This window comes from Oncorhynchus clarkii, chromosome 21 (assembly GCF_045791955.1).
Source record: "Oncorhynchus clarkii lewisi isolate Uvic-CL-2024 chromosome 21, UVic_Ocla_1.0, whole genome shotgun sequence".
In the NCBI taxonomy this organism is placed as follows: domain Eukaryota; kingdom Metazoa; phylum Chordata; class Actinopteri; order Salmoniformes; family Salmonidae; genus Oncorhynchus; species Oncorhynchus clarkii.
In genome coordinates, this window is record NC_092167.1 from 12,642,225 (window position 1) to 12,665,445 (window position 23,221).

The following is a 23,221-nucleotide window of genomic DNA, read 5'->3' on the forward strand; positions in this document are numbered from 1 at the left end:
CTAATGACGTGGAAGACTTTAATGATTCACACCAGACAGATTTCATGAAGAAAAAAACATGTCCTTACTTAGGCCTAGTGTTAGGTGACTGCCTTCACAGATAGTTTTGAAGTATGTGGCCTTTCTTGGTAACAGACACACACATGCTCTGTACCCCATTTATAACTCAGAGTGGGCTCCAGTTGTAAATGCAAGGCTTAGGGCAGTATCATGTGGGTCTGCTACAAAGAGAACACAAAACCATTTGGAATTGCCTGGTCTGGGCAGGAGTTGGCATCCCAGGGGAGATTTAACCATGAGGTCACCCTTGAGAGCTGATAGGGACAACCAGGGGGAAACAGTGCCCCTCCGAGGAGCTACACTGACCCCTGCTGGTCACACAAGAACATAACAGCTCTTACCTTTCTACCCATTAAACACATGATGAAACTAACACCAACACATACACATGACATGTTTCCTGGCATGTACACATGCAGTATGTAGACATACTCTAGTCAATGATTACATGAAATTGTTAACCTCACACAAAAGGAGAGATCACACAGACCAGGCAAAGTATCACACTCAGCCAAGAGACTGCTATTACAGTGACGCTCATTACTGCATAATTCTGTTCCCATAGGAGAATGGCCCATTTTAAACGTTGAGGGTAGCATGGAAAGTAGACTGTAAATAGACTCACTCCTACCTCCTTATGGTGATGGAACTCTCCATGCTCTGATCAAATGTCTCTCTGACTTCAGGGTCCAATTTTTTAAAGGTTATCTCTCCGGATTTTGGCTATCGGATAGGATTAAATGCAAAGAAATTGAATGAAAAGAACAGGGGTCCCCATTCAAGTCAATGATTCATTCATTCTATTTTTATGCATTTAATCCTAGCCGATAGGCGAAATACAGATGGATAACTTTGGGAAAACTGGGCCCAAGAGGCATTCCTGAGAGCATATGAACCTCTCTGGACTGGTTGACGAAAATTTCCAGAACCCTCCAGCTCTCCAGTTCATGTGCCAAAAAATATAGAGCTTGAATGACAAAAAAAAAAAAGCTTTACTATGCCTACTGTAGTAACATAATAGGTATACTGCCTAAATGATATCCTAATATTTATGTATAGCCTTGAAATATTTTCCTGCAATATGGGCCCCTCGAACCAACAGCATTTGGCACTGTTTATGGCTATTGTATAGGTAGTATAGTAAAATGACACCTAGGAACAGCCAACCGTTGTAGGCCTAATAGAACACATCTGTAGCAATTCGGCTAACAGCCAACCTAAATATTTGTATTCAGTCAGTTGGCTCGATAACTTTATACGCTTCCTGTAGGGGCATATTCATTCCGCTGATTCTCTTTCAAAACGTTTCTTAAACCGAAGCAAACGGAACGAAACCGGGAGGGACATACCTGAATGTGTCCAATAGAAACTCGTTTCGTTTTGCTACTGGCGGAATGAATACACTGACTCTTCACAAACAACTAAAACGGAACATTTCCTTGAACAAAATATTGGCCTATGAAAGAAAATGCAGTAGCCCGAACTCACCTAGGCACTCTGCAGCGTTGTCTCAACTGGTTTTTATGTATAAGAAATAGGCCTACATACTTTTTCAAATAAACGTTTACATGGTGTTTATAAGGTGGAAACATGGCATCTCTCGATCGTGTCAACCGTTCGTATGACACCTCAGTGGTGTCAACAGCTGGACAGGTAAAATGAATAATTATGCACGCGCTCCACAGCGGCCTCGGATTTTTCCTGCGGTGTATTTAGTTCCCATCATGCAAATGTCGAGACATAATTACATTTAGTTGAAAAACTGAATGGATTATGTAATTAATTACATTAATTGAAAATGCATCAATACCAGACTAGTCCCCCGACATGGTCACGTGATCTGGGTATTTGTTACAATTACATTATTTTTCATTATTTTTATTAGACTTGATTAACATTTAACAAGAAAAAAACACAAGTAAACATTATGAAACATAAATATTATAAAATATATATTATAAACTGGGGTGGTCCGAGCCCTTAATGCTGATTGGCTCAAAGCCGTGGTATATTTATGCAATAATGCCTGGGGGGGTGTGGTACTCTATATGGCCAATAAACCACAGCTAAGGGCTGTTCTTAGGCGACGCAAGGTGGAGTGCTAGGACACTGCCCTTAGCCATGGTATATTGGCCATATATCACAAACCCCTGAGGTGCCTTATTGCTATTATAAACTGGCTACCAACGTAATTGGAGCATTAAAAATAAATGTTTTGTCATACCCATGGTATATGGTCTGAAATACCAAGCCTTCCAGCCAGTCAGCATTCAGGGCTCGAACTCCCCACTTTATAACAACAAGCCTTATACCAAGGGTATGACAAAATATTTATTTTTACTCTTCTAATTACATTGGTAACCAGTTTATAATAGCAATAAGGCACCTCGGGGGATTTGTGTTATATAGCCAATATACCACGGCTAAGGGCTGTATCCAGGGTTGCGTCTTGCCTAAGAACAGCCCATAGCCATGGTATATTAGCCATATACTACACCCCCTCTGACAATATTGCCCAAATGTACACTGAGTATATAAAAAAATAATTGATTTAGGCTATAGATTTTTAACAGTACCTATGCCTGCTGTTTGAGATTTTACAGGTACAGTCGGAAGTTTACATACACTTAGGTTGGAGTCATTAAAACTAGTTTTTCAACCTCTCCACAAATTTCTTGTTAACAAACTATAGTTTTGGCAAGTCGGTTAGGAAATCTACTTTGTGCATGACACAAGTACTTTTTCCAACAATTGTTTACAGACAGATTATTTCACTTATAATTTACTGTATCACAATTCCAGTGTGTCAGAAGATTACATACACTAAGTTGACTGTGCCTTTAAACAGCTTTGAAAATTCCAGAAAATTAAGTCATGGCTTTATAAGCTTCTGATAGACTATTGGACACTATTTGAGTCAATTGGAGGTGTACCTGTGGATGCATTTCAAGGCCTACCTTCAATATCAGTGCCTCTTTGCTTGACATCATGGGAAAATCAAAAGAAATCAGCCAAGAACTCAGAAAAAAAATTGTAGACCTCCACAAGTCTTGTTCATCCTTGGGAGCAATTTCCAAACGCCTGAACGTACCACGGTCATCTGTACAAACAATAGTACGCAAGTATAAACACCATGGGACCACGCAGCCGTCATACCGCTCAGGAAGGAGACGCGTTCTGTCTCCTAGAGATGAACGTACTTTGGTGTACGAAAAGTGCAAATCAATCCCAAAACAACAGCAAAGGACCTTGTGAAGATGCTGGAGGAAACAGGTACAAAAGTATGTGTATCCACAGTAAAACGAGTCCTATATCAACATAACCTGAAAGGCCTCTCAGCAAGGAAGAAGCCACTACTCCAAAACCACCATAAAAAAGCCAGACTACGGTTTGCAACTGCTCATGGGGACAAAGATCGTACTTTTTGGAGAAATGTCCTCTAGTCTGATGAAACAAAAATATAACTGTTTGGCCATAATGACCATCGTTATGTTTGGAGGAAAAAGGGAAAGCTTGCAAGCCGAAGAACACCATCCCAAACATGAAGCACGGGGGTGGCAGCATCATGTTGTGGGGGTGCTTTGCTGCAGGAGGGACTGGTGCACTTCACAAAATACATGGCATCATGAGGGAGGACAATTATGTGGGTATATTGAAGCAACATCAGTCAGGATGTTAAAGCTTGGTTGGAAATGGGTCTTCCAAATGGACATTGACCCCAAGCATACTTCCAAAATTGTAGCAAAATGGCTAAAGGACAACAAAGTCAAGGTATTGGAGTGGCCATTACAAAGCCCTGACTTCAATCCTATAGAAAATCTGTGGGCAGAACTGAAAAAGCGTGTGCTAGCAAGGAGGCCTACAAACCTTAGTCAGTTACACCAGATCTGTCAGGAGGAATGGGCCAAAATTCACAAAATTTATTGTGGGAAGCTTGTGGAAGGCTACCCAAAACATTTGACCCAAGTTAAACAATTTAAAGGCAATGCTACCAAATACTAATTGAGTGGATGTAAACTTCTGACCCACTGTGAATGTGATGAAAGAAATAAAAGCTGAAATAAATCATTCTCTCTACTATTATTCTGACATTTCACATTCTTAAAATAAAGTGGTGATCCTATCTGACCTAAGACAGGGAATTTTTACTAGGATTGAATGTTGGGAATTGTGAAAAACTTAGTTTAAATGTATTTGGCTAAGGTGTATGTAAACTTCCGACTTCAACTGTATATGACTGGCATGTAGTGTAGGCTTTTGCTATAGGATACTACACTGAATTTACAAAACATTAAGGACACCTGCTCTATCTATGACAGACTGACCAGTTGAATCCAGGTGAAAGCTATGATCCCTTATTGGTGTAACCTGTTAAATCCACGTAAAAAGTATTCTTTAAACTGTCTCCTCCCCTTCATCTACACTGATTGAAGTGGATTTAACAAGTGACACCAATAAGGGATCATAGCTTTCACCTGGATTCAACTGGTCAGCCTGTCATGGATAGAGCAGGTGTCCTTAATGTTTTGTACAGTCAGTTTAGTATCCTATAGCAGAAGCCTACACAACATGCCAGTCATATACCTCTGTCTGTGTAAAATATCACACTGCAGGCCTAGCTACTGATAAAAATCTACAGACTAAATCAAGTCAGTCTTCAAATTATTGATGATTGATTTGATGATGATCGAATTGATGATTGATATTTACAATAGATTACAGTTTTTCATGTGAAAATGTGTCCTTTACAGTTTTCCCTGATGACACTTCCTCAAGGCACTCAAGGTCGCTCTGCTGAACTGATAGGTCAGTTTCATCTTCACCTTGAAGATCTCTCCAGACCGGGCGTAGTTCCTCAGCGCCCTGGACATCTTCTGGTAGGTCATGGGCCTCCTGTTGCCTTTTCTCTGCCCCCAGAGTGCTGCTACCTGTTCCTTGTTCCGGGAAGAGAAGCGGAACACTCCGTCTGCTGCCGCTGGCACCCAGGAAACGCAGTGGGCCATGCCAAGGTTCTCCAGCATCTCAAACAAGAAGTGAAACAGACGCACCTTTCTACCTGTAACCACAGTAACAATGATGGAGCGGTTAACAATATCCCGTCATAATTGATGATAAAAATCCCTTTGTGAGATGACCAGCTGTGATGGTGTTCAGTTTTAAAGTTGTAAACATTTAGCTCATTTGATATGTATGTAAAACATACAGAGAGAGATAAGCGGAGTATGGGACCATTGTCTTTTACAGTTAAAGGCAGGTCTCTTTAGGCATTGGTCCCTCAGGGCAGAATGAGTTCCAGTGGCAGTATCTACTAACCACAAAAAGGGAACTTGCCTCTTTCACCAGGTCCAATGTGGTGTGTGGGTGCTGGTCTTGCTGGCATAGTATGTGGCAAAGTGTGGTCTGTCCCTTTCTCAGACGTAGTGGTGTTTTGGTCCAGTAGTGTTGTTGTGTAGCCACCGTGTGATTGCATAGCCTGAAAAACATATTTTTTTTTTTAACCAACTGAGTTGTATGACTGAGACAAGCAGAACATCACCCAATAAACTATAGCCCTATACTGTGTATCTTTCAAAGATCAAAGTGCTGTCTATGACATGCTGACCTAAGCATCATGGGGAGGCTTATATCTGTCATTTTGCCCCTGAACAAGGCAGTTAACCCACTGTACCTAGGCCGTCATTGAAAGTAATAATTTGTCAGTAACTGACTTGCATAGTTAAATAAAGGTCAAATAAAAAAATAAAAAATAAATATATATATATAATTGAATGCATACCTCTTCCTCATGGCACCAGTGATCACAACAAGTTTCACCATAGTTTCCTTCCATTGTCACTGGTGTAGGCAAAGCACAGACACCTCCCACTGCAATAGTGTGGAAAAAGAGGTGGCATTAAAAATATACAATAATCAATTTATTTGTGTGATTCATAACGCTAATAGAGAACAACCTTTTTCTCCGCCATCTCCAGTGCCCTGTCTGTAGTGTTCCTCCAGAAAGTCCAAAATCACCTCCAGATCTGTCTGGTTATCTTCGAAAGAATTCTGACAAAGATAACCGATTCAAATTGTACAGCAGACTCACACATACAGTTCAGTTTGAAAGTGTGACGTCAATATACATCACTGTGCAGTTATCCTTAAGCTTATAACGGTCTCATATTTACCATCGTTGTCGGATGCTCGTAGATTGCTGCAGTCACAGGTCCTGATCCCAGGTTTTTCACAGAGTTGTGTGTTAGATGAAATGCATGAAGGAACTGTGTGACACCCAGGCTTTTATTATGCCTCCGCAACATGACAGCCAGTTGGGGCTGCCTTGCTTATCGCCTGGCCTGCACTACTCACCACAACTAGGCTACCGTAATAAACTTTCACCACAGGAACAATGACCACCACCCCACAAAGCCCACCACCAGAGAAGCACTGTCTCCCAGGACAGACCACATCCTCACCGCTGGGCAAGATAAGAGCAGCCATGGGCTCTCTTGACAGGAAAACAGCACTTATCACAATGGTTTGCCTTTTGGGATAGCGATACACCTTGTGTTCATGTCTTACAGAGTGTGGATTGATGGGGAATTGTGAGTGAGGGGTAGACAGTGTTGTTATTGCCGTTGCACAAGCAGACATATTTGGCTCATTCAACAAAGTTCATGGTTTTCTCTTTTTTTTCCCCTCTTTTTTTCCTCGGACACAACAAGGATGGGACACTTGTTGGAACTCATGACATTTTCACCATTGTTAGGTAAGCAAGAATGGCACGGTTATGAAGTCAGTGTTGAAATCAGTATTGAAGTCAGTGTTGATGCAGTGTTGAATAATTAATTGCCTAAAATAAAACCGTATACACAGTACAAATACAAATTATACAAAAGTGATTTATTAAAATACATCAATGTGTGTGAGATACAAAGGATTTCAATTCATTATTTACAAAATGACATGCAGTAATACATGTTCGTATTTGAAACAAACCTTGTAATTCTTTCCCTTTACATGTACAGTACCCACACCAAAGGCTTATAACTGGTTCACAGTTCTCATAGGTAAAAAAAAAAGTGAAAATATTTTCATTATTTACATATTCAATGATCCACAATACCTGATCAATGGTCATTACATTTTTTTTAAATGGCAAAAGGTGCTGACTAACCGAGAGTAAACATTTTTTAATTTTCTTTACCATGACTGTTACGTTTCCTGACCCCCATAACACAATGGCTGCATAACAAGGCCCAGTTGTAGGCCCCCGCAGAAGAATGCAGGAGTAACAGTATGAATTGACAGCTAGCTAAAGCAGCTTTTAACCTCTGTTATTTTCCACAGTGACATTACCTGAGTTCATAACTTGGTGACTGTGGATGAAGTGAAGCTTGTGGCAAGATCACAGTCTCCCTGGAGGGAGTAATGTTCATACCAGCTGTGCCAGTCAGGTGCAGCAGCAGAGCCATAGTAAGCCTGTTCAGCTGGGGCATGCTGCTGGTGGAGGAGCACCTCCCGCCCAGGGTGGCCAGCCTCGGGGTGCCCGGCAGGGGGAATGACGTGACTGATGCCCCCAAGCCTCTGGATGATCGACGGGTTGAACTGGTAGGTGAGTTTGCGGCGCACCTTTACGATTTCGCCCGTTCGGCTGTAGTTGCGCAGCGCCCGTGCCATCTTCTGATAGGTCATGGTCTTGCGGTTGCCCTTGCGCTTGCCCCAGCACTCGGCCAACTTCTCTTTGTTCTTGGAGATGAAGTGGAAGGTGCTGCTGCCACGGTCCGTCCACTGGATGGAGTCAGCCATGTTGGGATCGCCCAGAGCCTCATGCAGGTACTCATAAAGACGCAGCTTCTTGCGACCTGATGAGATTAAAAGGTTGACTATAATAAAATCATAAACAGGCAGAGATTTCAGTTGTAATGATGTCAATTTGATACTTGGCAATCAAAAATCTGAAGCAATAGAATACTAAAGTATTAGAAACATGTTCAATTCTAGCGTGTGTAGTTGTACTCTCTCACATCTCTTACAGACATTGTCATCACTCATCACTGGTGGCCAAACACTGCTCACCTTTGCCGTTCCTCGGTGGCGGTGCGATGGAGTAGAACTGGGGGTACTCCACAGTTACAGATGGACCCAGTGAGTCGTAAGGAACAACATGAGGCCATGACTGGCAGGACGAGGAGAGAAAAACTGGTCAGGTCAGTCACATCCACATGAGACATGACACATACATGTACTGTAACCTTACATCACAGTTGTGCAAACTTGGAGAAGTCAGTCAATAGTACTATACTGGTAAAATACAACCACTTGTTCTGTACGCTCACCGTCTGCTCATTCCAGTCATATGGACCTGGCACATCAGAAGGGTGGGTGATGGGGTAGCAGCACATTATGCTCGATCGCGTTGGAGGCTCAAAGTACTTATACTCTAAGTAGTGGGAGAAAAATATAGTCATTCAATACAGTCTTCACTGCCAGAACCAATGAGACTAAAATGTATTGAATCATTTTTCAGGCATGCTCAATACAAAGAAAGTATAAACAATAATGTCTGTACAATAATGATTGTTAGCTTTCAGATTTAAATCTGGTTTTCTGGCATGAGTGTTGAAGTGTAAGTTTACCTGTATCACAATACGGATCGTCAGAGTGCCGTTGAATCACATCAATTGCATCCTGGAAGTGCTGGTTGATGTCATTATCCAGGGAGATCTAGGAAAACATCAATTACGTGCAATCAACTACAATGTCGTAATTAGGAGAAAAGTTAAGCTACAAAATGAATAGGAATAAATGCCTTATTCTAAAACAACATGGAATGTATTTAAAATAAAAACTAAATTGATCTTCAATCTGTCATGACTCACCATTTTGTATATTTGAGTGTAAACTTCAGACAAGGCAAGCAGTGTCTGACCACTGTCTGTGTGAGATGGATGTACTTGTGCAGGTGTATATATAGTGGTGTAAGCCCCCAATATTCACCTTTCGGCTAAAACGAAGTGTCAGAAAAGAGATTGGTTGATTTAAATGTGTCAATGTCAATTCGTGGTTGGCAATACTTCTCTTTTTGGAAGAGCAGATCAGATACACTTCCCACAATCACTCTTTCACACTGTTACTAGATCAGATCACATGAATAATAATAACCTCTCTTATGACTTCATTTATCCAGGAATGTCCTTCAATAGCATTCTAATTAGCATTTTTGGGTAGATATTTATAAACATGCATATTATCTTACCATAAATGCTCTTCAGTAAATATAGACTTTACTGTAAATTGAAATCTGAGACCCTTGAACTGCTGAGGGATATGTCTATATAATTTCCATTATATTGTTTTACAGGGTTTTAAGTGTATTGTCTGACGTGGCTAACACTTACAGAGCCTATAGAATATCTACACCCCCTTTGATGCGTTACAAAGTGGGGTTGAAATAGATGTATTTGTAATTTTTTTGTCATTGATCTAGGCAAAATACTCCATAATGTCAAAGTGAAAAGAAAATTCTACACATTTTTACAAATTAATAAAAATGTAATAACTAAAATATAGTCGTTACGTAAGTTTTCATCTCCTTTGTTTAGGCAAGCCTAAATTAATTCAGATGTCAAATTTGGCTTAACAAATCACATAATAAGTTACATGGGCTCACTCTATGGGAAATAATAGTGGTTGATTTTTGGGTAACAATAACAAATCAAACATTGAATATATCTTTAAGCATGGTCAAGTTAATAATTATGTTGTGGATGATGTATTAAATCACCCATACACATCAAAAATGCAGTCGTCCTTCTGAACTGAGCTGCAGGACAGGAAGGAAACTGCTTAGGGATGTCACCACGAGGCCATTGATGATTTTTAAAACAGCTACAGAGTTCAACGGCTGTGATGGGAGAAAACAGGATGAACAACATTGTCACGACTTCCACTGAAGTCGTTTCCTCTCCTTGTTCGGGCGGTGTTCGGCGGTCAGCGTCACTGGTCTTCTAGCCATCGTCGATCCACTTTTCATTTTCCATTTGTTTTGTCTTGTTTTCCTACACACCTGGTTTCCATTTTCCTCATTAAGTGTTGTATATTTAACCCTCTGTTCCCCCCATGTCCTTGTGTGGAATTGTTTGTTTGTAAGTGCCTGTGCACTATGTTACTGGTGCGCGTCGGGTTTTGTACCCATGTAGGTTATTTTTTTATTGGCGTTGGTTTTTGAAATTAAACTGCTCCGGCTATTACCTATTTCTGCTCTCCTGCGTCTGACTTCACTGGCACCAGTTCCGCAACCCTTACAAACATTGTAGTGACTCTAGAATAATTACCTAAACAGCAGAGTGAAAAGAAGAATAAAAATATACAGAATATGCAGGATATCCTGTATTCACTAAAGTAAAAAAAATACACCTTTGGCCTAAATGCAAAGCCTTATGTTTGGTGGAAATCCAACACAACACATCACTGAGTAACTGCCTCCTTATTTTCAAGCATGGTGGTGTCTGCATCATGGTATGGGTATGCTTGACATCAGCAAAAACTGGGATGTTTTTCAGGATGAAAATAAACTGGATGGAGCTAAGCACAGGCAAAATCCTAGAGGAAAACCTGCTTCATCTGCTTTCCACCAGACACTGGGAGAGGAATTCACCTTTCAGATGGACAATAACCAACAACACAAAGTCAAATCTACACTGAAGTTGCTTACCAAGAAGACAGTGAATGTTTTGACTTAAATCTGCTTGAAAACCTATGGCAAGACTTTAAAATTGCTGTCTAGCCATGATCCCCAATACCTTGACAGAGCTTGAAGAATTGTGAAAAGAATAATAGGTGAATATTGCACAATCCAGATGTGCAAAGCTCTTATGTAATCGCTGCCAGAGGTGTGTCATGTATTGACTCAGGGGGGTGAATACTTATCTAATCAAGCTATATTAGTGTTTTCATTTTTCATTCACCTTTTTTTTTGTGTTGTGTTGTGTAGATCGTTGACAAAAAAAGTACAATTAAATACATTTTTGTCCCACTTTGTAATATATTAAAATATGAAGAAAATCCAAGGGGGTGTAGATTTTCTATAGGCACTGTATCTGTAACCAAACTGCAGTCGTTGACATCAAGTGATAAAAACCCTATTAGTTTTCCTTTCTAGTTATTATGGACACAGTGGAGATGGTGTAGTGAAGTAGTGAACATAGTGAAAAGTGTTGCATCATGTCTGGTAAATAGTTGATCTGTATTTCAGTAGATTAGCAATCTGTTGGTTTTAGAATTGATAGAATGTTGCTGATTTATCCTGACTTGTAATGGATATTACTGTATGCCTAAGACAAACACAATAAGGTGTGCATGGTGAGTGTTGATTTCAGCAGGAGACTGAAAAGTAGATGATTAAAAACCATACTTCCCTAATTCTAATGATGGAATCATCTGCACCTGTTAAAAAAACCTTGTGTAACTTGATTGCACCTTCTGAACCACTAGGGATTGCTAATGTACACATCGCAGTTTCTATATTTTTAACAGCATTTGTTGATTTCATTTTCACACTCGATACTTCAAAGCATTAAACAAACTAGGTGATGATGAAAAAAATACAATACACAAGTACCGTAACTATAACTTGCTGTGAGTCGATTACATAAATTTTACCTTTTTGAGATGATTAACGTAATTATTAAATATTTCAGTAAATCAATGTGAGCCACACCGTCTAGTCACTGTTGCAACCATATGTTGTACAGATATCACAAATTTTAGTAAATAGATATGTGTTGCTTAACTGGAACTGACCTATGCATTATGGGTCAGATTTTTGACCTGAGTCATAAAAGCTATCGTTAATGATTCATAGTTCAAGTATATGTATTTGTCTTGTCTGCAAATCCCAACTCCTCCCTCTCCAAATAAACAAGGGATTTTTGAGAAGTTCATTTATTAGAAGCTGCCGACACGTTTTAAATATCAACGGACTGACTCCTGAAGTTCCCCTTTCAGGTTCGCTGAGTGTGAATACAGCGGATATCTTGCCTGGATGGGTAGGTTGACATATTTACCTGAGAGCGGTCTGTGCATGCGTGGGTGTGTATGAGTGCGTGTCTGTGCCAAGGTGTTTACATTTACCCATAAAGCAGCCGTGCGGGCTGCTTTATCTCTTCAAACAAAGAAGCATTTTTCTTCCCCTTCTCTGCAGGCTCTATTGAAAAGGTCTGTTTATATCAACACCAATGAGGGAAGGGCAGTGTAACCGCAACACGGTCGACACCGATTCAACTTCTTTATTTACTGCCACTCAATGAAAATCAAGAAGTACCAAAGGCACTGACACAGATTAGATCAGTGGAATAAAGTTTGTGAGGCCACAGCATTGTAAAACTATATCAGTGAGATCATGTTATGGTCTGAGTTGTGGATGTGGATGTTGCATGTTGAGTTTCTTTTGTTTTTGTTATTTTGTTTAATTGTTGTTCTTTAAGAATGTATTTTTTTCTCACTATATCAAAGTAATTGTAGATGCCACTGGTTCCTATTAACGGAGTATGAATACATGTTAATTTGAGACAGTCAATGTTAACAGTTTAGATAGCCTTTGGCTTGTGGTTAGAGAAAATGTAACCACAAGTACTATTTAGAAAAAAAATATGATGTATATCTCTGAGATTGTTTTAGATATAATTTCAAATGAAATAATACAGAATGAATAACTTAATTTATACTTTTTCCATTTGAAGTTATAGCCAGTGAATTCATGGGCATGGACTTGTGAATATGAGTCACTTATAAATATATCCTGACTTATCCTGCCTAGTTAAATAAAGGTTAAATAAAATCAAAAATAAAAATATATCCACAACAGGAAAAAACTGTTCCACATATTTTTTACATTTATTTTGTATTTTTTACTGTTCCACACATGGCCACTAGGAAGTAGTAAAGACTGACATCACACCATGTCAGAAAATTATAATAATACATCTAATTTAGTCAATCCTTCAGTTCAAAGAAAAAAACGGTTTATGTATGTACTTCATAGAAAGTAACATTAACATTTATAATTGTTTATAACAGAGCGAGAATTAAGGCTGGGAATGTTTGCTGAGTAACCAATGTGTGTTTCGCAAGGAATAAAAATGTCAAAGGGACCTTTTCTTATCAAATCTATTTCCCCCACAGCAGCCAATGTCGGAAAATATTGGAGCACAGAGCACAATCTGAGTGCATTCAATTCTTTAGGGCTTGCAGAAGACCTCTATTTATTTGCCATGTTGAACAGGAAATCAATCTCTAGGGTTTGTAGACAAATAGTAGTTGTTGTTCTGTATTACAGAAAACTGAGCAACAGAGGGCAGTGCTGTGTGGTTACTGTAACTCCAGATATCCACACCTGCTATACAAGCTTTGGCCCTTTGCTGATTTGCAGCTGAGTCACTATACAGATTAATATCCACTAATACATTTGATCAAAAACTAACATAGTCACTGAGTTTGCCCACAGTGACACAGAACAAGCCATTATACAATACCCCTTGAAGTGGCTCAACTATAGTCATAATTAGTGTGTGTGTGTGTGTGTGTGTGCGTGGGCGTGCATGCGTGTGTGTTATTTTATAGTGCATTGACAGGGACAAAAAATAAACAACAAACAAAGATCTGATTTTTAAGATGTTTTAAAAGTGTAATTTCCTGTGAATTTACAGAGAAACAAATATTCTTGCTCTTACAAATCTCCTGAGCTCTTACGTGGACTGAGGTAGCACAGGAAATAGATAAAAAATGTAACCAACCTTTATAATACTACTTAGATGCAAAGAAACGCATTGTGTAAAATCCAGTATGTACTTGGTGGAATAGTTTAGAGTAGATTTTAAAAGACCTGGGTTATATGGCTGCTGGGGCTCACAGGATAGGGGTTTGCTACTTTCTGCAGTAAGCCACAGCCCCATAAGCTAATACTCCCACAATAGCCACCATTGCAGCGCCCCCACACAGCAGCACAGGTAGCTCAGTGGCATGGAGCGATGTAGCAAGCTCAGCCTCTGTCTTTTCTGGTGGAACCTCCTGTGTCACTGGTGGGATTTCCTGTGTCTCCTGGGCAGTGTGGAGCGAGGCCAAGGACTCTGGTTGGCTGTTAGTTTGGCTCTGGTCTGGTGGCTGTGGTGCTCCTGGTCCTAGGACCGGGGGAGGGTGGAGCTGCTCCTGCATAGAGTATTGGAGCTCTGAATGTAACTCAGCTAGTGTAGGTATTGAGGGGACAGGAGTAGAGGAGGCAGAGGGGGGCTCTAGCTTCCAAACTGGCATGGGCATAGAGGCAGTGGTGGCGTGGGATACTTCAACAGGCTCCTCCTGGACAAATAGCTCCTCAGCCACAGACATAATTAAATCCATAGTCTCTTGGTGGTCAGCTGACACCTCAGATGAAGGTAATAATTCCTGGGTATCCAGCTCCTCTTCCCTGAACTCAGACATGTCTCCTCCTCCCCCAAGCACACTCATCACACAGGCCTGCAGCTCCTCCTCTTCCCCCAGGCTCCCGTCCTCCTCCTCCTCCGCAAGTATCTTCTCCTCCCGCTCTAGGTGGACCATGTCGGAGATGGAGGAGTGGTTCTCGCTGCGCTCCTCAGCTAGGTGGACCACTCCGTAGCTGCTGTCCAGGCTCTTGGTGTCCTCGGGGTCCATCATGTCTCCCACGGTGGACCAGGACTCAGCCAGGCTGCTCTCTGTCTGCCAGGGGCCAGACCCGCCACTGTCTCCCTGGCTCAGCTGTAACGTGGCGGGGCCCAGCCAATCAGGCTTCTGCTCTCCAGACAGGGAACTGACCTCACCACTGTCCCCCCCTCTGGACACTGCTGGGACCTTGCCCTCCAGCCTGAAACCTGGCCACTAGAGAGACACAACAGACAACCAACCATTAACATGAAAACATATAGGATAATATTGTTCAGAAAATAAATTTAATTCCTAAAATCAACAATAAATGAATCAACTATATTGAGTTGAATATAAAACCTTTATAACTACTTAATAGTTGCTAGAATGATTGTGTGTTTTTATGACACAAAATCTCATAGCGTCTGTTTCTGATCTCTTGCCAACTGCTTATGGAATTGTTTGGCTTGAAAATGGCAGCAATAGAGTTGGCAAGAGCACACACCGTTCTGGGACTAGGCTATCTCATAGCTGTGGTCCCTGGAAAAGGTTAACCAATATATTAGAAGATGTCCTTCAGTGACGTGGACTGATCAAGTTCTGTGTGGAAAAAGTAGCACCCTCTGCTCCGTGTTGCAGCATTCTTTTCTATATATAGCCTGGCCCTCACATGTCTGACTATGTATAAGCCCTATATATGTATTTCCATTTCAGCCAGAGGACATTGCACTTGCGCAAAACGTTACTATAAGAAAAATACAGTCCATTCGAAAAGTATTCAGACCCCTTGACTTTTTCAACATGTTGTAATGTTAAAATCTATTTCTAAATTGTTTTCCCCCCTCATCAATCTACACACAATACCCCATAATAAGCAAAAACAGCTTTTTAGAAATGTTTGCTAATTTATATTTAAAAAAATGAAATATCACATTTACATAAGTATTCAGACCCTTTACTCAGTACTTTGTTGAAGCACCGTTGGCAGCAATTACAGCCTCAAGAACCTCTCAAGCTCTGTCAGGTTGGATGGGGAGTGTCGCTGGGCAGCTATTTTCAGGCCTCTCCAAAGATGTTTGATCTGGTTTAAGTCCATGCTTTAGCTCGGCCACTTACAGTGGCTTGCGAAAGTATTCACTTCCCTTGGCATTTTTCCTATTTTGTTGCCTTACAACCTGGAATTAAAATTGATTTTTGAGGGGTTTGTATCATTTGATTTACACAACATGCCTACCACTTTGAAGATGCAAAACATTTTTTATTGTGAAAAAAACAAGAAATAATACAAAAAAAACGGAAAACTTGAGCGTGCATAACTATTCACCCCCCCAAAGTCAATACTTTGTTGAGCCACCTTTTGCAGCAATTACAGCTGCAAGTCTCTTGGGGTATGTCTCTATAAGCTCTATTTTTGCGCATTCTTCAAGGCAAAACTGCTCCAGCACCTTCAAGTTGTATGGGTTCCGCTGGTGTACAGCAATCTTTAAGTCATACCACAGATTCTCAATTGGATTGAGGTCTGGGCTTTTACTAGGCCATTCCAAGACATTTAAATGTTTCCCCTTAAACCACTCGAGTGTTGCTTTAGCAGTATGCTTAGGGTCATTGTCTTGCTGGAAGGTGAAGCTTCGCCCCAGTCTCAAATCTCTGGAAGAATGAAACAGGTTTCCCTCAAGAATTTCCCTGTATTTAGCGCCATCCATCATTCCTTCAATTCTGACCAGTTTCCCAGTCCCTGTTGATGAAAAACATCCCCACAGCATGATGCTGCCACCACCATGCTTCACTGTGGGGATGGTGTTCTCGGGGTGATGAGAGGTGTTGGGTTTGCACCAGACATAGCATTTTCCTTGATGATCAAAAAGCTGCATTTTAGTCTCATCTGACCAGAGTACCTTCTTTCATATGTTTGGGGAGTCTCCCACATGACTTTTGGTGAACACCAAACATATTTTCTTATTTTTTTCTTTAAGCAATGGCTTTTTTCTTGCCACTCTTGCTTAAAGCCCAGCTCTTTGGAATGTACAGCTTAAAGTGGTCCTATGGACAGATACTCCAATCTCTGCTGTGGAGCTTTGCAGCTTCTTCAGGGTTATCTTTGGTCTCTTTGTTGCCTCTCTGATTAATGCCCTCCTTGCCTGGCCTGTGGGTTTTGGTGGGTGGCCCTCTCTTGGAAGGTTTGTTGTGGTGCCATATTCTTTCAATTTTTTTATAATGGATTATAAAAAAATTGTGGGATGTTCAAATTTTCTGATATTTTTAATACCCAACCCTGATCTGTACTTCTCCACAACTTTGTCCCTGACCTGTTTGGAGAGCTCCTTGGTCTTCATAGTGCCACTTGTTTGGTGGTGCCCCTTGCTTAGTGGCGTTGCAGACTCTGGGGCCTTTCAGAAAAGGTGTATATATACTGAGATCATGTGACAGATCATGTGACACTTAGCTTGCACACAGGTGGACTTAATTTAATTAATTATGTGACTTCTGAAGGTAACTGGTTGAACCAGATCTTATTTAGAGGCTTCATAGCAAAGGGGGTGAATACATATGCACACAACACTTTTCCGTTGTTTTTAATTTTTTAATTTTTAAAATTTCACTTCACCAATTTAGACTATTTTGTGTATGTCCATTACATGAAATCCAAAAAAAAATCAATTTAAATTACAGGTTTCAATGCAACAAAATAGGAAAAACGCCAAGCGGGGTGAATCCTTTTGCAAGGCACTGTAAGGACATTCAGGGACTTGTACCGAAGCCACTCCTGCGTTGTCTTGGCTGTGTGCTTAGGGTTGTTGTCCTGTTGGAAGGTGAACCTTTGCCCCAGTCTGAGGTCCTGCGCGCTCTGGAGCAGGTTTTCATCAAGGATCTCTCTGTACTTTGCTCCATTCATCTTTGCCTCGACCCTGGCTAGTCTCCCAGTCCCTGCCGCTGAAAAACATCCCCACAGCATGATTCTGCCACCAATATGCTTCACCTTCGGGACGGTGCCAGGTTTCCTTCAGACGTGTCTCTTGGCATTCAGGCAAAATAGTTCAATCTTGGTTTCATCAGTCCAGAGTATCTTGTTTCTCGTGGTCTTAGAGTCTTTAGGTGCCTTTTTGCAAACTCCAAGCAGCCTGTCATGTGCCTTTTATTGAGGAGTGGCTTCCGTCTGGCCACTCTACCATAAAGGCCTGATTGGTGGAGTACTGCAGAGATGGTTATCCTTCTGGAAGGTTCTCCCATCTCTACAGAGGAACTCTAGATCTCTGTCAGTGACCTTTGGGGTCCTTGGTCACCTCCCTGACCAAGGCCCTTCTCCCCCGATTGCTCAGTTTGGAATGGCAGCCAGCTCTCGGAAGAGTCTTGCTGATTCCAAACTTCTTCCATTTAAGAATGATGGAGGCCACTGTGTTCTTGGTGACCTTCAATGCTGCAGAATTTTTTTGGTACCCTTCCCCAGATCTGTGCCTCGACACAATCCTGTCTCGGAGCTCTACGGACAATTCCTTCGACCTCATGGCTTGGTTTTTGCTCTGACATGCACTGTCAACTGTGGGACTTTATATAGACAGGTGTATGCATTTCCAAATCATGTCCAATCAATTGTATTTACCACAGGTGGACTCCAAACAAGCTGTAGAAACATCTCAAGGATGATCAATGGAAACAAGATGCACCTGAACTCAAAATTCAGGTCTCGTAGCAAAGGGTCTGAATACTTATGTAAATAACATATTTGTCATTATGGGGTATTGTGTGTAGAATGTTTTTTAAATCCATTTTAGATTGTGGCAGCACTCTTCATCCTCTCATTGTACCCTTGTCTTTCAGTCCATCCTTTCTATTCAAATGTCACTGTATGTATTTGTTCATTCCTTGTATATTGAGATGGAATGCATCTGTCCATCATTGAGTGACCCTGATTAATCATTGTGCATGCGTGTAATCTCATCCCAGGCACAGAGTCAAAACACTGAGATCAAGTCAGAGCCATTCATTACATAATGAATAAGCATAGAACCACAGTGACAGAGGACATTTATATCGGTCACCTTCATCCATGTTTACGATAACTATTTCCTGATTTGATCAATATTGAATGATCAAACAGCTCATGCACTTGTGCCGTGCTACTTGTGTTCCTCTGTACAGTTACAGAACGCATTGTGTGTTTATCCTGAGATCTACTGTCTCTGAGAGGCACATCAGCAGAGACCGTGGATTAAATATCTGTTGGCTAAAGCTGAGTGCAAGCTGTTTGGGTGGGGGAATCATTTTAAATACCTAGAATATCTTATACATTGGACTTAGTGTTTGCAGTGCACCCAACAAGAAGCACACTTGTGTAATAGTTGAGTCATTTTATGAAAATCATCACTGATGGCACCAGCCTCCACACATCTGGAACTCATGTCACTGTCATTACAGGCAAAACAAATTCTCATCAGTTTCCAAGTAGCCACTAATTTCTTACAACCCTACCCTATTTCCCATCATTCCCAAACTGTTTAGCTTGAAAGAGTGAGCCATGGAATAGAAGTCACATAACCTTCCGCATGTGACAAATGCAGTGACTAACCAGCTGTCATGTGACCAGTGCAGCGTGCCGAGAAAGCTGCCCTCTCTCTAACATCGAGGCCTGCCAGGTGTATGTTACTAGGCATTTTGGCACAAGGGGAAGCAGTGACATGGTGATCACGCTCTCCCTGCAAGGCACAGAGCAGGCTTATAGGCAGATATCCACAAACTTGTTTATGTGGAATGGTACTGTACAGTACCTGTTCTAAAGCATATTAATTGCTTAGTCTGTCCAACAAGACTCATTCACTTATTACCCTATTTTAGTTATAGGTTTCCCAATGAGCCACCCCCTGACAATGGCTTTTAACCCCCACAGAGTTGAATTAAAACGAATCCCTATAATGTGGAGTCCTACTCCTTTCCAGACCTGGATTCAATTACTATTTGAAATCTTTCAGATACATTTAGTGTTTGGCCTAGTCTGTCTGGAGTGCCAGATAGATGGGGTTTGCACTTCTTTTGTGACTATTCTATTGGTTCCATTGTGCCAGGCAAGTTCATTCAAACCCAGATAAAGTATTTGAAATGATTTTGAACCCAGGTTTGTTCTCTTCCCAATAGTATCAGATACCCATGGTAGTGATGTCAGAGACTCATGGTCATGATATCAGAGCCCCAGAGATAAAAGGTCAGTCTGAATGTCAGACAGAGGAAACCACACATTCTCAGCCCCTCGTGAACCATCTGATGATCTTATCCGATTGGATTTCTAGAAACAGACACATGACAACAGACACACACACACGCACATGCACACACAAACATACACACAGGGACGTACGGACACAGACACACACACTTGAAGATAGGCTGCACATAAGGCTAGTTTTTTCCGATGTCAATGACAAGTTAGCTGGACACAAGACTTCGCACATAATCCTGTCCCTGTTGATTTAATTAGTAACTAATGACAACCACCAAACAACACCCGGAGAAACAGACTTCTTTATGTTGACAGGTGGTACACAAGGTTAAAACCTCTTGGAGTTGTGCCCTTCATAACATCAAAGAGCTCCATGATGGCTGATATAGACGCCTTCTATATTGATTTAACAAAGCAAGCTTTTACAAGGCCCTCTCCCCTCAACTACATATATTACTACTACGTGTGTGTACTATTATGTACTACTAATACAACTACAGTACTATACACCCACACACCACAATTCCCTTACAACTGGGCTCTCCAACCCTGTTCCTAGAGAGGTACCCTCCTGTAGATTTTTCGCTCCAACCCAAGTTGTAACTAACTTGATTCATCATATCAACCAGCGAATTATTCGATTGAGGTGCGCTCGATCAGGGTTGGAATAAAAACCTACAGGATGGTAGCTTTCAAAGAACAGGGTTGGAGAGCCCTGCCCTAAAACAACAACAAGATATCCTGTGATGCGGCCTTGCATTCCATTAATTAAGATCAGAGTAAAATAAGTGTCTTTCTTACCTGGCTCCTCTCTGTAAAGTGTTGAAAGTCGTAGGCGAGAGAGAGATGTTGAAATAGAGTAAGAGACGTGCACTCGGACAGAAAGTCAGGGCTGAGGACACAGTGACAGAGAGGGTGACATACACGCTGTAGTTAGCAATGGACTACCAGCTGCTCCACAGAACGCAGGAGCCCCCCTCCCTCCCTCTCTCTCTATCTCTATCTCACTCTTCCAGTGTCTCTCTTTCTTCATCCCCTGTCCAGTGCCCAGACTATGATGTAACAGTTGGCTACAATGTGGCCATGCATGTTTTATGGAGGGAAAAATAAACATGTTCCATTTGTAAGAGGCTGCTATAGAATTGCAGCATGCAAAGTGATTGAATACTTCATCATTGTGCTAGCTTGGTAAAATAGCTCTGCCTTCTATTATGCCTACTGTCTTGCACTGGGCAGACATAACTAGCTGTAAGTCAGTAAAAAACCTCTGAGTGACATAATAATTAACAGTACAGAGGAGGCAGAGGTTAGAGCTGTCACAGGCAGTTGGCCAAAAGTTTTCTGACACACTTCCAGATGGCAGACAGTCATTCACTGTGCTGTCGAAGGAAAGAATGCAGACTGAGTCAGAACCAGAATAGAAACTCTGTGCTATTTTTATGGAATTCCTCTAACCCTCTAGTGTCATCTACTGGCAAGGCCCATATATGGTCTGCAGCACCATGGTCTGCATCATTGACTACATAGTCAGTCTGAACAGACAATTTACTTCTGAGGATTATTACAAAAATACTTTAAATAAATGTTGACCAGAGAAGGCTGGTGGGAGGAGCTACAGGAGGATGGGCTCATTGTAATGGATGGAATGGAATAAATGGGACAGAGTCAAACATGTGGTTTCCATATGTTTGATCTTGTTCCTTTTATTCCATTCCAGCCATTACAATGAGCCCATCCTCCTATAGCTCCTCCCACCAGTCTCCTCTGATGTTGACATTATCCGCAATTGATTTCCTTCTAATTAAAATATTAACATTTGAGAAAGATATTCATTGAGAAGTCCGTGTTTGACAGCTTTAATTAATTTAATACAAGCATTCAGAAAGTATTCATACCCCTTGACCACATTTTGTTGTTACAGCCTGAATTCAAAATGGATTAAATATTTATTTTTCTCTCACCCATTTACATACAATATCCCATAAAGACAAAGTGAAAACAGGTTTTTTGACATTTTTGCAAATGTATTGATGATGAAATATAGAAATATCAAATTTACATTAGTATTCAAACCCTAAGTCAATACATGTTACAATCACCTTTGGCAGCGATTACAGCTGGGAGTCTTTCTGGGTAAGTCTCTAAGAGCTTTGCACACCTGGATTGTAAACTATTTGAGAATTATTCATTTAAAAATTCTTTAAGCTCTGTCAAGTTGTTTGTTGATCATTGCTAGACAGCCATTTTCAGGTCTTGCCATAGATTTTCAAGCCGATTGTCACGCCCTGACCTTAGAGATCCCTGTTTATTCTCTATATTTTGGTTAGGTCAGGGTGTGACTAGGGTGGGTACTCTAGTTTTTGTATATCTATGTTTTCTTTTTCTTTGTTAGCCTAGTATGGTTCCCAATCAGAGGCAGCTGCCTATAGTTGTCTCTGATTGGGGATCATACTTAGGCAGCCCTTTTACCCACCTTCAGTTGTGGGATCTTGTCCTTGTTTGGTTGCATCTATTTTGCACGACAAAGCTTTTCTTTCGTTGTATCGTTTCTTGTTTTTTTCTTCTGGTTCACATTTTAAATAAATATGATGAACCCAAATCACGCTGTGCCTTCGTCTACCCTTAACGACGAACGTTACACCGATTTAAGTCAAAACTAGCAACTCCAGTGTATATTTGGCGTTGTGTTTTTTTCGTTTTTTTTTTTTTTACCTGTGCTTAGCTCTATTTTGTTTTTGTTTTATCCTAAAAAGCTCCCGAGTCCTTGCTGAGGACAGGCATACCATAACATGATGCAGCCACCACCATGCTTGAAAATATGAATAGTATTTAGGGATGTGTTGTATTGGATTTGCCCGTAACATAAAGATTTGTATTCAGGACATAATGTTATTTTCTTTGCAGTTTTACTTGAGTGCCTTATTGCAAACAGGATGCAATGTTTTTTTATATTATATAGAATATTTTTATTCTGTACATGCTTCCTTCTTTTCACTCTGTCATTTAGGTTAGTACTGTGTTAGAAACTACAATGTTGATCCATCTACAGTTTTCTCCTGTCACAGCCATTAAACTCTTAACAGTTTTCCAACAGTTCACCATTGGCCTTGTGGTGAAATCCCTGAGCGGTTTCCTTCCTCTCCGGCAACTGAGTTAGGAAGGAAGCCTGTATCTTTGTAGTGACCGGCTACACATGGAAAGCTTTTTAGAAGCTGGGTAGAAGCTGATTAAGTTAGGAAAGGTTTGAGGCTAAGCTTTACCATTGACCACAATTCACTGGGTAGTGACTGGGTAGTACACCATCCAAAGTTTAAA

The 23,221-nt window shown here is 40.9% G+C and overlaps 3 protein-coding genes across 4 annotated transcripts; all 3 read right to left on the minus strand.

The window, feature by feature from the left end:
• Positions 1-4,805: 4,805 nt before the first annotated feature.
• Positions 4,806-6,540, minus strand: LOC139379603 (Spi-2 proto-oncogene). Its single transcript, XM_071122398.1, has 3 exons — positions 6,409-6,540; positions 6,012-6,105; positions 4,806-5,116 (listed from the first exon to the last, which is right to left on the minus strand). The coding sequence occupies exons 1-3, from the start codon at positions 6,538-6,540 to the stop codon at positions 4,806-4,808; spliced, it is 537 nt and encodes a 178-aa protein (XP_070978499.1).
• Positions 6,541-6,979: 439 nt separating this feature from the next.
• On the minus strand, positions 6,980-8,963 carry LOC139379317 (Spi-C transcription factor (Spi-1/PU.1 related)). Of its 2 annotated transcripts, none has more exons than XM_071122120.1 (5): positions 8,922-8,963; positions 8,679-8,766; positions 8,379-8,482; positions 8,119-8,218; positions 6,980-7,904 (listed from the first exon to the last, which is right to left on the minus strand). In XM_071122120.1, exons 1-5 carry the CDS (start codon positions 8,922-8,924, stop codon positions 7,405-7,407), a joined length of 795 nt encoding a protein of 264 aa, XP_070978221.1. In that variant the 5' UTR covers positions 8,925-8,963; the 3' UTR covers positions 6,980-7,404. The 2 variants fall into 2 exon arrangements, with proteins under 2 accessions (XP_070978221.1, XP_070978222.1); XM_071122121.1 differs by having other exon boundaries at positions 8,679-8,739; positions 8,922-8,954.
• A 4,739-nt stretch (positions 8,964-13,702) lies between these two features.
• LOC139378562 (bcl-2-like protein 13) lies at positions 13,703-20,945 on the minus strand. Its single transcript, XM_071120849.1, has 2 exons — positions 20,708-20,945; positions 13,703-14,931 (listed from the first exon to the last, which is right to left on the minus strand). The coding sequence occupies exon 2, from the start codon at positions 14,728-14,730 to the stop codon at positions 13,966-13,968; it is 765 nt and encodes a 254-aa protein (XP_070976950.1). The 5' UTR covers positions 14,731-14,931; positions 20,708-20,945; the 3' UTR covers positions 13,703-13,965.
• Positions 20,946-23,221: the final 2,276 nt, after the last annotated feature.